The sequence below is a fragment of the Arachis ipaensis genome, chromosome B08, assembly GCF_000816755.2.
Source record: "Arachis ipaensis cultivar K30076 chromosome B08, Araip1.1, whole genome shotgun sequence".
Lineage (NCBI taxonomy): Eukaryota > Viridiplantae > Streptophyta > Magnoliopsida > Fabales > Fabaceae > Arachis > Arachis ipaensis.
The window spans coordinates 51,233,506-51,247,512 of record NC_029792.2 but is presented as its reverse complement, the minus strand read 5'-3'; the positions used below and the strand labels follow the sequence as shown (position 1 = coordinate 51,247,512).

The window sequence follows — 14,007 nt, the reverse complement described above, 5'->3', positions numbered from 1 at the left end:
TGATTAGTTCTTTTGGGAATTTGATAACTTGTGAAGGGTTATTTTAACTTACAAGTTTGTTATTTTGAAATACGCAAGCATTCACAGGTAACGGTAGAAATACTGAAACAAATTTTTTGTTCCTCATAGATAATTTGCTTATCTTGAACATTTTATGAAATCATGGAGATGTCTGATGGAAAGACTGTAAAACTGTTTCAATGTATGGTTTATGCAAAGGAAATCACCTTGCTTTTGTTTATTATCTAACTTTTGCCTCTTACTATTTTGTTATAAACCTTTTCCCTGTTTCAGAGACGCCCGGAACAGCAGAGTTGCTCTGTTTGACGGCATTGAAGAGGGAGGCATCCGGGCATCATCACTTTACTCCTCCTATAATGAAATTGATGAACAAGATAACGAGCGAGCAATGGGTGGATTGCAAGATAGAGTCAGTTTGTTGAAAAGAGTAAGTTTAATTTTTCTTGTAAAATAATCTAGACCTAAGTTTGTTCTTCCTGTATATTATACTTGAAGAACGCTGTGAATTATGATCATTTCCTCATTTATTTCTTTTCAGCTGTTGGTAACCTTCTCATTATTTTGATGTGTTAACGTGTTGTTGATGTGATTGTAACAGATCTCAAGTGATATACACGAGGAGGTGGATAGTCATAACCGGATGCTGGACCGCATGATTTGCATATAACTATAAAAAATATTTACCATTTGCACTGCTACTTTTTTGTTATTCTTTGATAAAATATTGGTATTTGTTTAGGGGAATGACATGGATTCTTCAAGAGGAGTTCTTTCAGGAACTATGGACAAATTCAAAATGGTATGTGGATTGTGGAATTGTAAAACCATATGGCTTTTGCAGTAGAGTTTTCATCTGGTTCTGATTTTTCTTTGTATTTGTTTTCTTCTCTACTTTTTTTTCCCCACTCTTTTAATTATGTTGTACCTTCTTTCAGGTCTTTGAGAAAAAATCCAGCCGAAGAACGTTTTCACTTATAGCATCCTTTGTTGTGCTTTTTCTTATAACATACTTTTTTATGTTGTAATTCAGGCCCGTGAATTCCTTTCCAAATGGGGTGATCTCAGCCAGACCCAAATTTTTGCTAAGATTGAAATGCTGAGGTGATTTTGATGTCTTCATAGTGTTAACTTTTCTCTTTTAAGATATACTCTTATTGACTATGCTGATTCAATCTTATGTCTGTGTTGAAATTAGGGCCTGACCCATTTTGATGAGATTCTACGACAAGCTGATGGTATTATCCAATCTCATGGTAATTTGGGCATTGATCTTCCACCAGAGAAGGTTAGTTTTGCCTTTGAAATTCATTTTGTTGTTTGAATGACTCATGTTATGGGTGTAAATAGCTATGTTTGTGGTCATGTGGATAATGCATTTGATATTTGAATAAATTAAAACAAATGGATGCTTCCATATGTTTAAAAAAGGTTTAAAATAGTGCATCTAATGTTACAAATTTTCTTTGAACTGAACCACATTTATGATTGTTGCCTCTACCATGCTTCTTATTGTAAATGTATAATTATATTTACTTTGTGAATGGAAAGTCAATATTAATTAATTTTGATTTGCTTTTGTAGGTGTTCTTATTTCGAAAATCTACCCTATACAAGTGTAATATGGCTGGAAAACCTGCTGTACTTACACGTGTTGTGGATAGTATGACTGACAACTTAAGACCCACTCGTGCTGAAGCCACTGATGTTGCCAATGCTGTTTTGGATGGTAAGTTACCAGCTGTATGATGCCACATGTAATGATTAAGCCATTCTTTTTTTTTAATTTACTGATCCCATTTTTCGTGCGCTTGAAGCTGTAACTGTATTCTTCTGAATGATTTTTGGTTTCTATCTTCAATTATAACTACTTATTGGGTTCATGTTTGTTGAATTTTTAAACAAACATACAGGCAGTGATGCAATACTTCTAGGTGCTGAGACCTTGCTTGGGTTGTACCCTATTGAGACTATTTCCACTTTTGGCAGAATTTGTTCAGAGGTAATTTCATTTCATATCTCAGTGGAATAATCAATAATACACTATGGTATGACTGACCTGAGTTCATCCAAGTAGATTTCCATGATACTCTATGTGTGTGTTGATGACTGCTTTTGATTTTGATGGTACTGGTTGAAAGAGATTAAAGGAGATTAACAGTTGGCGATGGGGTTCTAGAAGTATCTTTGGAGGTATTTGCTTGTTTGCTTCGTGGATTTTTAGTTTATTGTTTGAAATTGTTGGTTTTCGGATTTAATTTTGATGCATGTAATTCAATTATGTGTTTTACACTTTTACTTATGTATGCAAGTTCTTGACTTTATCAACTACTAGGTTCAAAATCACTTTATTTGCAATATATATTTTTTTAATTTTGATGTTAGATAGAAAGGGAAATAAAAAAAAAAAAGAAATACAACAGTCATTAGATTGAAGTAATTATTATATGAGCATTAGATCTGTAAGATCTTTTATTTATCTATCATTGTATTCTGTGCTGAATATAATGACAAGCTTTGGGAGTTTACTTTTACATGCAGAGTTATGCGCATGATGCAAAGATTATGACAAGAAACAACTTCCCTGCACTGAAATTTACAATTTTCTTTGGCTATTTATTTTTTATGATAAGAATTGTAATTGTATGTTGTTCACTTTAATCTCAATTGTTGATTTCTCTCTTCTCTTGTTTTGGTTCACATTTCAGTTCAGTTCCTGTGCACTGTTGTTTTTTTCCTTATTAGTCAAGGTAATCAAGTTTATGTATCTAGCTTACTTTAATTACATAAATTGGCTTATTTTCTTAATTTTTCTTTTTCGTTTCCTTGGATATAAGTGATATTAAGTGACCTGGTATTTGCTTGTGGAGGCAAAGGAATAACTGAAAATCTGCTAAATTTTGTATATGTTCACTTTTAGTTGCGAGAATTCCTTAGTTATTCTTCCTGATATGTACATGATTATATCTCTGATAGTGTATGATTTTTGTAGAAACCGCTCATTCTTGCTCTCTCCAATCCAACATCTCAATCTGAATGCTTTGGCTGCACAAGTGTCACAGGAGAACTATGATAAATGACTGATTTACCCTCCATTCTCAAATATCAGAAAGATATCAGCACATATTGCTGCTAACGTGGTAGCAAGGCATATGAACTTGGTTAGTTTCATGAAATGTTTTGAGTTTCAGACAACTTTGCTCTATTTTCTTTTCAATACTTATATCTTTTGTGCTGTGTTTGGTAAAACAGGTCTTACTTCTCATCTACCTCGACCTAAGGATCTTGTTAAATATGCAGAAAGTTGCATGTACAGCCCAGGCTACAGAAACTACTGTTGAGATTTTTGAACCATATTATATCATGTTTTGTTTAGTTTAGTTTCAAAGGCTACAAACTATGATTCAGACCAAAGCTTGTGGCAGCTTCATGAACTAAACCAAGCAGAACATATTAGTAGTGTGCTCTCCGCAGTTTTACAGTTTTGAGATACTTGTTAGGAACAGATTCATTTTATTGCTAAGATAGATTGTTGTACAAGGCATCGCCATAGGAACTTAAATTCTTCAACCAGTTGTGAGAGAAGTTTGCTAATTCTTTCAAATTGTAAACAGGACAATCACTTTCCTATGCAAACTCGAGATTTATTTTGTATTTGATTTGTCTTGTAATAAAAATTGCATACTATATTTATAGTTTGGTATCAAAAAAGAACTGAAAATTTTATATTTTGTATCGATGAAGGTAAAAATCAGAAAAAAGATTTTTTTTTTAAATTTTATAAGGCTATTGCCACGCTTTTCAAGCGTGGCCATATCTCTGGCTATGGCCACGTTTTAAAAGTGTGGCCATATCTCGCTATCGCCACGTTTTAAAAGCGTGGCCATATCTCTCTCTATCGCCACGCTTTTGAAGCGTGGTCATACCTCTCATATGGCCACGCTTTAGAAGCGTGGCCATATCTTCACATACGGCCACGCTTTTATGGGTGGCCATTTGTAAAAAGCGTGGCAAACGAAAAAGCGTGGCGATAAGTTGAAAAAAGCGTGGCGGTAGCTCAAAAAGCGTGGCGAAAAGCTATCGCCACGCTTTTTTCAGCTTTTCGCCACGCTTTAAAAACGTGGCAATAGATGTGTTTTCTTGTAGTGTGGATAATGAATGGACATTGATTGATGTGTAAGTGAAATTAGTGAACGAAATGGTATATAAAACTTATACAACAATCAATGACACATATTGAAGTTGTTTGCAACACCTAAGTAACATGGAAATGGAATACATGGATGCTACGGAACTTAGGAAAAAGAATATAGAAGTGAAAATCAATCACATAGCAAGCATGGTCCACAAAGCTTAGAAAGCTCAAAAAAATATGTCACTAGGTAAGCTTTCGATCCAATTTCACAATTCCAAAATCCCAATGCATGAAATAGGTGTTGTTCAATCATAACAAGCATCCTAACAAAAAAATAATGTATAATTTCTTAACAATGGATGATGAATGCATGGTGACCAGAACATACAGTTCAAAAGATTTAGAGTGCTTGAAGACAATGTATAAGTACTTGATATTCAAAACATTAAGCATGAAGAACTCGAAACCAAGTAACAAAATTATACCCTCAACAAAGAATCCAACAATGAATATCAAAAACAGTTATACTAAAATAGCATTCAGTTAATAATAAGCAGCCATAAACAGTAAACAAGGTTAATAATCCAACACTTATAATGGAACAGAAAAAATAAACATGAAACAAACTAACTAAACAAATAACTAATCAACTAACTAAAGGAAATGGTGTTATATGGTGTTTGGTAGTGTTGGGTAATGGTTGAAGGGTGGAAAGAAGAGAAGAGAAGAGAGAAGAGGGAAAGAAATGGAAAGAAGAGAAGAAAAGAAGATGGGTGATGTAGGGTATCTCACGTGTACGCGTCAGTGACGCGTGCGCATGGAGTGGTGAAACAAATGCAACGCGTACGCGTGTATCACGCGTGCGCGTGGATGACTTATTCAGAGAGCGACGCGTACGCGTACGCGTGAGTTTACTTGCGCGAAAGGCATAGTGTTGGCGTAGTGTAGATGCAACTCTTTGGAATTTGGCTTGGAGGTGAAAATTTTGCATCCACGCAGACGCGTGGGAGACGCATGCGCGTGGGTAGTCGATTATGCTTGGGGTACACGTACGCTTGAGGCACGTGTACGCGTTGGTTGGTGCTCTATTTTTCAAAATTTTTCCAAGTTCTTGCACCAAACCAAAAATTTCAAACCTCCAAACAGCTACCAAATCACCATAAAACCTTATTTAACATAGTAGACTACCAATTAAACTCAACAAACTAATCAAAACATGAAATTAAACTAGTTTTACTAATATTTACAAAAGAGAAAATGAAAAGAGTTTACCATGGTGGGGTGTCTCCCACCTAGCACTTTTGTTTATTGTCCTTAAGTTGGACTTATGGGGAGCTCTTCATCAAGGTGGCTTGTGCTTGAATCCATCCTTGAACATCCACCAATGCTTGGACTTTCATTGTGCTTCATCATTCAAAGTTAATAACTCTAAGCTTTGATGGAGTCCTTCACAAACCATAGGCTCCCAAAGTTGATCCACACCTTGTAATCCGAGATCCCATACTTTGTTTTCACACCCGTCTTCAATTTGATCACTTTGATTCCGTTCGGGTGGTGGAGAAAATGAATTCTCATTTAGGGACCAAACTACCCTCCTAGACCCATCCAATTGAGCACTACACAAATCCATGCTCTTCAATTTTGAGCTTTCAACTATAATGAGCCTAGACTTACAACGCCAACCACTAAACATTCTCCTCTTACGCTTAATTCCACAAAGTGCCCTAAGTTGGCCATTTGTTTCAAGCAAACCAAATTCAAGTGGGATAATAAAGTTAAGAGTTAGGAGTTTTACCCACTCAAATAAAGGATTAGATGGCAACCTAGGTGGAGGAGTTCCCAACAGTCTTGATAAATTGCATTCCACTCCCGTCCATCCTCTTCTAGAGGCTTCCACCACTTGGAAAGGTTCTTCAAGCTCTACCTCTTGCCAAGCTTCCTCAGGTTCACATTCTTCTTCACCAAATTCTTTTATCTCTTTCCCATCACTCAAATCATAAATAGGAGGTTTAGTGAAGTCCACTTCATCATTAAGTTCAAGCATAGTGGGGAAGGACTCATCATGCTCAAAAGGATCATATGTTGATGCGGAATCATTATAGATAGGAGGGCTTGTTGCTTGGAACACTTCTTCCAATTCTTCACTTACAATATGCCTTGGAGGTTGCACATCCTCCTCAATATTGCTTTTTAATCCAATGGAAGAAGGCTCAACAAGATCATCAAGGGGATTGATCAATGTGGACAAAAAATCACTAATGATGGAATCTACTTCTTGATCAATTTTCCTCAACTCTCTATCCATTTTCTTAACGTCACTCTCCTCTTTAACATCCCTTGCAAACTCCATGGAAGAAGGCTCTTCAACTTGAGATTCCTCTACGTGCTCAACATATCCTAGACACCCAATCACTACTTCCTCTTGTTCAATAATCTCTACCTCCTCCTTTTGTTGTACTTCTTGCTTTAACTCCTCTTCCTCACCTTGGAGCTTCAAGTCCATTCCCTCACACTACAAGAAAAAAGGCCTATGGCCACGCTTTTTTCTTGCCATGCTTTAAAAGCGTGGCCAAAAATGGTCAATGGCCACGCTTTTATGAGGGTGGCGATTGATTAGAGATTTGACAACGTTTTTTCTTGCCACGCTTAAAAAGCATGGCAAAAAGCATCTATGGCCACACTTTAATGAGGGTGACAATTAATTAAAGATTTGGCCACGCTTATTTTTTCCATGCTTCAAAAGCATGGCCATAGAGAGAAACAGGGATACTTTTAAAATGTGGCGAAAAGTTTATGATCTTGGCACCCCTAAAAAAGTGTGGCAAAAAGTGTTTGATCTTGGCACCCCTAAAAAAGCGTGGCGAAAAGGTTCCCTAACAAGCTATAAGACTCATCAGACTCTTCTACTCTTCTCCCCTAACACTTACACTAATGCTTTGAAACCCTAACACTCAGACTCTGTTGCTCATTCCCAACTCAGACAAAGCTCATCGTCGGCGTTTGCACTCTCTCCTCTGTCGGTGCTCCCTCCGTCGTCTCCCCTAACCCGTCTCTGCTGGTGCTCGCATTCCCTGCGCTCACTACTCACGGTGTCGGTCAGCCAATGGAGGTCGCCTTTCCTTCCTCCGCGCTGTTAGTCTCTGCCCTCCTCCCTCGTCATCTTGCTTAATCTTCCAGCACATTCGAAGTCCTCACTACATGCATATGGCGTTGTCATACAGCTGCATTGCAATGGCAAAACCCTAACACCAAGAGGTTCGCTTGCTTTGCACAGTCAATGCATATTTTGACTGTTCCGTCGCCGCCGCTAGAAGAGCACTCAACTGCAACAAAGGCAACGATTGGCCTTCTGCTTCCGGCGCTCACCAAGCCCGCTATCTCTGCGCTATCGATGCCAAGGTCGTCGAGAGAAAGGATCACCTCGCTAAGCTTGAATCCCTTGATTGCGGAAAACCACTCGATGAAGCTGCCTGGGACATGGTACTTCAATTCTGCTTCAATTTTAGATGATTCTCTCTGATTGTTATTGTAATTTTCTAATTCACGCTTGATTTTATGTTAGGATGATGTTGCTGGTTGCTTCGAGTTTTACGCTGACCTTGCCGAGAAACTCGAGGCTAAGCAGAAGGCACCCGTTTCTCTTCCCATGGAAACTTTCAAGAGAGAAATACATGATAGTTTGATCTGTGTGATTATTGTAAAGATCATTCAGTTTGTGTGTTAAGTTTTTTTTAATGCAGTCTTGTAATTCGGTTTATCAGTTGTGCAAACTATGATTTGATGTGTTTTTTAATGAATTATTACAATTGATCAAATATAATTGCAAGATGGGAAACTAATGAGGATTTGATCATATCAATATTGGGCCATCGAAATGCTGCTCAGAGGAAGCTGATTCGAGAAACTTATTTTGAGGCTTATGGAGAAGATCTCCTCAAGGCCTTGGACAAGGAGCTCAGCAATGACTTCGAGATCAGTACCATAGAATTATGGAGACATTTGTTTTTAATCTTTTGGTTTGTGTTGCTGGTAGATCTGACTGAGGATGTGTCAATATAGATGGCAAAAGAAATTGGTTTCATTAAGTCTGTTTGCTGATTGAAATTTGAACAGAGTTTTTAGTTAATATCTGGGTTCTCAGGTCAATAAGGTATCAATCTGATCACGGGAGCATGAATAATACTCACTTCATTTCCTTTTGTCTATTACTATAAAAATTTGATACATCCTTAGATCAATGTGTCTGGCCTTGAATTACATTGGTTCTAGGTTCAAATTGATTGATCCAAAGATGTACTAGATTTTTACATTAACAGGGAAAAGGGAATGGAGGAAGTAACAAGTTTGATGATTAAAGCTGATAACAAAACTTGGCTACATGAACAATATATACATTATATTGTTTGAAACTGAGATTCACTTTGAATATTATTCTTCCAGAGGCTGGTACTTCTTTGGACACTTGATCCTGCTGAGCGAGATGCGTTTTTGGCGAACGAAGCAACCAAAAGATGGACTTCAAGCAATCAGTTTTTGATGAAAATAGCTTGTACCAGGTCCTCTGACTAATTGCTTTTCGCAAGGAAGGCTTATCATGCTCGTTATAAGAAGTCTCTCGAGGAAGATGTTGCTCATCACACAACTGGGAGTTCCGTAAGGTACTGCTTCTAGTTCTAGATCATAATTATGAGTACGTTGTAAAATATTGTACATACATTAATGTGAAGCGTGTAGTTCTTATATGGATTAGTTAAGTTGTATATTGACATTGGCAGTTGATTTCTTTAATTGTTTATTGGGTCCTGTTTACTGTGCAGTGCTCTGATTTCTTTTGGTCATCTTAGATATCTTCATTTGTTAATTGTTATGTTAATAGATCACGCTTTAAGGTACTGAAAGATTGAATGATCAACTATCATGTATTTCCAAAAATTGACTTGTAATTTTATTTCTGTTAAACAGTTTTATGGTTATTCATATTGGGGGTGAAACAAATCTTAAGTTTATATACTGCGCAGGTAAGAGAGAAAAGGCATGAAGTGGTGATTCTAGTTAGTTAATTAGTAAATAATGTGTGTATGTTGGCGATTTTAATTAATGACTGTGTGCAGCTGCTTGCTTCCATGGTGGACGTGATGATCCGATACCCAGTCCATTTCACCCGTTGACAGATGGCAGCACCCAGCCCATAATTCATGTACTCACCAGGTATGATCTCTTGACCCTGCTAGCTTGGGGTGTTCTTTACAGGTTCTTCTTCTACTTGGTACTGAGATTTTACTCCAAGAATGAGAAAAAATGATGAACCAATCATATATATACTATGTCTACCTTTTTCGTTCTTGATAAAGTTTTAGACTTCTATGTACCATTTTCCTATGGTTTGTTGAAAATGTGAAACAATAATAACAAATATATATTATCATGATCATATATGTGAAAAGTAGCTACTGAGTTTTTCAGCTTTACTGTTCTTAGAAGTGTTGAGAGAATCTAAACAGAAAATCTACTCTTTTATTCTGCTTTTCTTCCATTAATTTGTGGAACAAATGCTATTCTATAAGCCATGTTTGTACATTCATTTCAAAAGAAAGTAAGGCATTTATTCTGCTTAGAGGTATGAGATTTTTTATTTAGTCAGATGAAACCCTTTTTGAAAGAAATTATCTTATCAAAGGAATTTATGGATGCCTTATTATGATATTTCTAAGCATAGGATACCTAGCTGATAGAAAGATATACTATTATTTTTGAGTGATGTATGCAACTTTACGTTTTCAGAGATTACTTTTTATCTTGTAGATACAAATTTTGTTTCTTGAGAGTTTAGACTAGTATGCTCTGTGTTATTTGTGATGGGTATAGAGTTGGCATTTGTTAATTGGGATTTGGGAATCTTGTAGTTGGAGGAGAAACTTTAGGATTGTCATGTTAAGCCTATTATATGCTTCTTTACCTCTTGGTAGAGGTTGCAGAGTCCTATCTTCAGTTGCGAATATTTTCTATATACTTACATTCAAGAATCTTGTACGATTTGCTATCTTCATTTTACTTGCATTGAAAAACTGTTTCTTCATGCAGCAAAACTATTCCTTTCCTCATTATTAATGTGCAGCAGGAGACATATCAGTTAGTTATCTAATGGAGACATCTTTCAAAGTGGATGCTTTCAAAATTGGCATAGTTTAGTTATTTATCTAATGTTCTTTGTTTACGTATCAGTTTAATTCTTGTTTCTTAAAATAAATAATCATTCTATAAAAACATACCATCTGTTTCAGTTTGCTTTAGCTTATCATTTTGTTATTCCTTTCAGGGAGAGAGTCAACCTAATGGAAACAGTCATAAATCAACTAATCCATTTGATTTTCTTGATGATGCTGATGTATCAGATGTAGAGCACGGTAATATGGTATGTCATGTAATTTGAATAGGGTATGGCTGATGATGTGTATATCTTGGTGCATATCACACTTAATAAACCAGTTTTAGTAACACTTAGTATTTCTGCATTTTTTTTACACTCTTTTTATTTGGTATCACACTTTGACACTAGTTTCTTAGTTTGATTAAGCATTTCTCTTCTGCTTTGTAAATATGATTAAGCACCTCTCTAGTGTTATGCTCATTACTCAATAGACTGTGTCTCTGCAAATGCACACAAATGCACACAAATGCAGGCACAGTTTATGAGCATTTTTGGAACACACTCTTCTCTTATAACATCACACACCACACATCTCAGTTTCTTGTTCCTTCAACAAATAGGTAATGCTTCTGCTTCTACTTCTGCTTCATGACTTCATTGGCTCTTCCTTCTTTTCTACTTCAACTAACAAACTTTCTTCGCTGGGTTTTACTTTTTATATATTTAGTATTTCTTGCATGTGTAATGAGTACCTGATTGATTGCCGTGACTGGAGGCGAGAAAGTGGTGATATTAATATTATTAATGATAATGGGAATGGGAAAAGATTTTCTTTTTTTAATTATAGTGGAAATCTTATTGAATTATTGTTTTTGTGCTCTGTTGTTGCTTTTGGTTTTCCACTTTTTCTTCATAAAATAGTCCTTTGAGTTTGTTGGCTTGCTGAAAAATTGGAAGAGAAAGTGTTGGGATCTTATACTTGAGGTTTAGAGAACAAAATGCTCATAAACTGTGCCTGCATTTGTGTGCATTAGATTTAGTTGCATGTGAATCTTTTGTTTTATTAAGGTTAGATCTTTTGATATTGCTATGGTGGTGTTGGTGTGAATTATTCCAGCGTGTTTTTTCTATGAGGAATATTAATTTGTCAAAGGTGAACTATATTAACTGATTTTTGAAAATCTGAAATTAAGACACAACCATTGCTCTTATTGCTCTTATTAGTTTTTTCTATGAGGAGCACTAAGAATTCCCAAGTATAAATGGATTTCACCAAATTTGATAGGGTTGTCATAAATATTTTTTATTTCTAAAGGAAAAAAGAATCCTAAAGTGTATATGTAAATAATTTTGAATAATATGTGATTTGAATCATCTAACAAAGACATGTATAGCATAAATGCAGTTATTGTAGAGCTATTTCTCAAGATTAAATTGTTAATTATTTCTCATTGGCCATTCAAGGAAGTCTTTCTATTTTGAAGTTTCAAAATTTATAGATAGTTGCTGATCCATGTATGTTTTCTCTGACATCATGAGTTCCTATAATTGATTATCTTCTAGTCATGTTTTTTCTTGCTTTAAGTTATTGTGAGGTGGAATTCTACTATGATGATCAAAGACATGCTATGTAATTCTAGTTGAGAGAGTGAATTTTAGTTGCTAGTTAAGGAAATTTCTAAACATATTGTTTGTTCCCTTGTTGATTTTTCTATTCCAAGGAAGCTGTGAAACACTTTGGTCCTGCTCCTGGAGTTCCTCACAGCCATACCAAGCTTTATGTACGATCCAAGGAAAGGAAGTTTGAGAGGGCTAGAGGAAGGATGAACAACAAAGAACTTAGAGTTTAAGTTGTATTGTTTCTGTAATTTTTCTACAATGTTTAATTTTGGAATTTGAACTTGAGATTTGTTTTGTATTTGAGTATTAGTTTACTAATGTATAAAACAATTATAGCAAAAATTATATATGTAACTAATTATTGTTTGATTTATCTTGTAATAAAAATTGTATACTATATTTAGGTTTGGTAATTATATGTCACTAATTATTATTTGTATACTATATTTAAAGTGTGGCCATATCTCTCGCTATTGCCACCCTTAAAAAGCGTGGCCATATCTCGCTATCGCCACGCTTTAAAAATGTGGCCATATCTCTCTGTATCTCCATGCTTTAAAAGCATGGCCATATCTCTCTATATCGGCACGCTTCAAAAGCGGGTCGTATCTCCCACATACAGCCACGCTTTTAAGCGTGGCAATCTATAAAAAGCGTGGCAAAAAAAGCGTGGCGATAGGTCACCAAAAGTGTGGTGATAGAGCAACCGCCACCCTTTCAGAGGGCACCCTTTTAAAAGCGTGGCAGTAGCTCAAAAAGCGTGGCAAAAATCTATCGCCACGCTTTTTTAAGCTTTTTGTCACGCTTTAAAAGCATGGCAATACAGCTGTTTTCTTGTAGTGTCACTAAGCTCTTTGGGTGCTTTTCTACATACAACAATGGGAGTGCCTTGATCGCATAGGCTTAGGTGGGATGAGACCATGTTGCTAACGGCTTCCGCTATGATAGCCATCTTGGCTTCTAGCTCCTTAAACTTCCTTTCCGTCCCCTCTTGTTGCCTTAGAATATAAGATCTAAGATCTCCTTGTTTTAGCATGAGGGCTTCATTGGAGGGCGGTGGTGGAAGAGAGTTTCATTGTTTGAGGAAAGGTATTGTAGTTGGAAGGTGGTTCATATTGGTGAAAGTCTTGAGGTAGTGTATGAGAAAATTGTGGTTCATGGGAGAATTGGTATTAGAATGGTGGTGGCTCTAGGTATTGTTCATATGGTGGTTGGTATGGTGAATATGGGTTAGGATCATATGGAGGTGAGTGGTAGTATGAGGCTTGTGAGTAAGGTTGTTGGGGACTATGTTGAGGGAAAGGGTCATATGTATGTGGTGGTTGTGGTTGACAATCACAATAAGGGTCATCACATACATTAGATTGGTATGCATTAGGATTGGGATTATACTCATAAGAGTTTGAAGAGTAATCATGTTGGGGTGGAGCTTGAGCGGCTTGGATGGAATAAAATACCTTTTGGTCCTTACGCATCTCCGTGAGGAGAGTAGTCATATCCCAAAGAACTCTTGTCAAACTTGATTCGGGAGGAGATTGTTGCCAAGAAGGTTGTCCATAAGCTTGGGGCTCCTCCCACCCTTGATCTCCAAATCCTCATTAAAGCTTCCATTTCCTACAACATAGTTTGAACCACACTCATGGCCAAAGTGATGAGAATTCATGGTGACAAGAGAAAACAAAAATAAAACTAACAAGGAATAAAGAAAGCAAAGTCCTACTACTAGCAACAACTAACAAAGAAGAAAAAGGAAAAACATATTCACAATATATACAATAGCCAATAACATAGCACCATTGCAATTCCCCGGCAACGGCGCCATTTTTGATAGCTCGGATTCTTGTATGGTTTAGAATTTCACAAATGAAATCTCGTTGCAAGTATAGTTCTAAACCGACAAAGAATCCTCACATGCAAAAAAATATTGGTTATCACAAGTAAAAACCCCAATAAGAATTAACTGAAGTATTTAAACCTCGGGTCGTCTCACAAGGAATTGCAATGAAGTGGTTAATTATTGGCTATGAAGGTGCAAGGGTGATGACATGTCATCATGTCATATTTTTCTATGCTTTTTCATACAAGA

At 36.3% G+C, this 14,007-nt stretch overlaps 1 protein-coding gene across 1 annotated transcript; it reads left to right on the top strand.

Annotated features, from left to right (window-relative positions):
• LOC107611036 (pyruvate kinase 1, cytosolic-like) lies at positions 295-3,711 on the top strand. The gene is made up of 10 exons (XM_021109453.1): positions 295-448; positions 620-820; positions 957-1,122; positions 1,217-1,306; positions 1,603-1,747; positions 1,932-2,020; positions 2,160-2,211; positions 2,727-2,768; positions 3,011-3,179; positions 3,271-3,711. Exons 5-9 carry the CDS (start codon positions 1,642-1,644, stop codon positions 3,052-3,054), a joined length of 333 nt encoding a protein of 110 aa, XP_020965112.1. The 5' UTR covers positions 295-448; positions 620-820; positions 957-1,122; positions 1,217-1,306; positions 1,603-1,641; the 3' UTR covers positions 3,055-3,179; positions 3,271-3,711.

Coding starts and splice junctions, on each gene's coding strand:
- LOC107611036 (XM_021109453.1), top strand. CDS start 1,642: ATGGCTGGAAAACCTGCTGTACTTACACGTGTTGTGGATAGTATGACT. Junction 1,748..1,931: donor TGCCAATGCTGTTTTGGATG/GTAAGTTACCAG, acceptor ACAAACATACAG/GCAGTGATGCAATACTTCTA. Junction 2,769..3,010: donor TTTTTTCCTTATTAGTCAAG/GTAATCAAGTTT, acceptor TGATTTTTGTAG/AAACCGCTCATTCTTGCTCT.